Source organism: Elephantulus edwardii, unplaced genomic scaffold, assembly GCF_000299155.1.
Source record: "Elephantulus edwardii isolate Elephantulus edwardi_28Jun2011 unplaced genomic scaffold, EleEdw1.0 scaffold00106, whole genome shotgun sequence".
In the NCBI taxonomy this organism is placed as follows: Eukaryota; Metazoa; Chordata; class Mammalia; order Macroscelidea; family Macroscelididae; genus Elephantulus; species Elephantulus edwardii.
In genome coordinates, this window is record NW_006399856.1 from 7,049,748 (window position 1) to 7,050,463 (window position 716).

Below are 716 nucleotides of genomic sequence, written 5' to 3' on the forward strand. Positions count from 1 at the left end.
TTGTTGGTGCATATATCTGGATGATCGTATAAAATATAAATTCCTTTCCAATAGAATATACCACCAATTGAATGCATGAGTCTGTAATGTTTCTGAGAGTGAAATATGAGTCCATGAGAAACAAAAATAAATCACATACCTTTCTATTTTCTTTTGTTTTCATCTTATGTTTGTTTGGTTCTTTTGCTTCACTAAGGTGTTTCTGAGTAGGATCTTCTTTTACATTTTCTCTTTCATAACTGTCTCCAGCTACAAAATAAAAAATGTATTTAATACTGTATTTGCAATTCTTTAAAAAATAATTGTGGACAAAAAATATATCCATGTAATTCAAATCTACATTGATATGTGAATCACTGAAGGAATTAAATTTATCATATTGGAACTATGTTAAAATGCTCTAAACTTGGTTTCAAAATCAGTCCTATAAATTCCAGGATAACATTACTACAAGGTTAATAAATGGGCATAGTAAGTGAGTTACAAAGAAAGGGGGCAATCTCTAACTGCTGTCATAGCCAAATTTCTGTCATGAGAAAGTCTCAATAATTATAAAGAAATTATTTCTTTTTTTGGCAGTGTATTATTTTATTTTTATACTAGTTTATTTAAAAAATTGTAATATATTGTTTTCAGGAACAGAATCTTCCAATTTCCCTCAAAAGGAGAAAATGACAATGAAAACCTTTCCTAGCATCAGAAAATAAGTGTGTGGG

The 716-nt window shown here is 28.8% G+C and overlaps 1 protein-coding gene across 1 annotated transcript in view; it reads right to left on the reverse strand.

Moving 5' to 3' along the window:
* Positions 1-716, reverse strand: part of SPAG16 (sperm associated antigen 16) — a 1,218,973-nt gene that overhangs the window by 1,144,654 nt on the left and 73,603 nt on the right. The window contains exon 9 of the mRNA XM_006891956.1: positions 140-249. Coding sequence (XP_006892018.1) covers positions 140-249 — 110 coding nt within the window. The remainder of the gene's footprint in view (positions 1-139; positions 250-716) is intronic.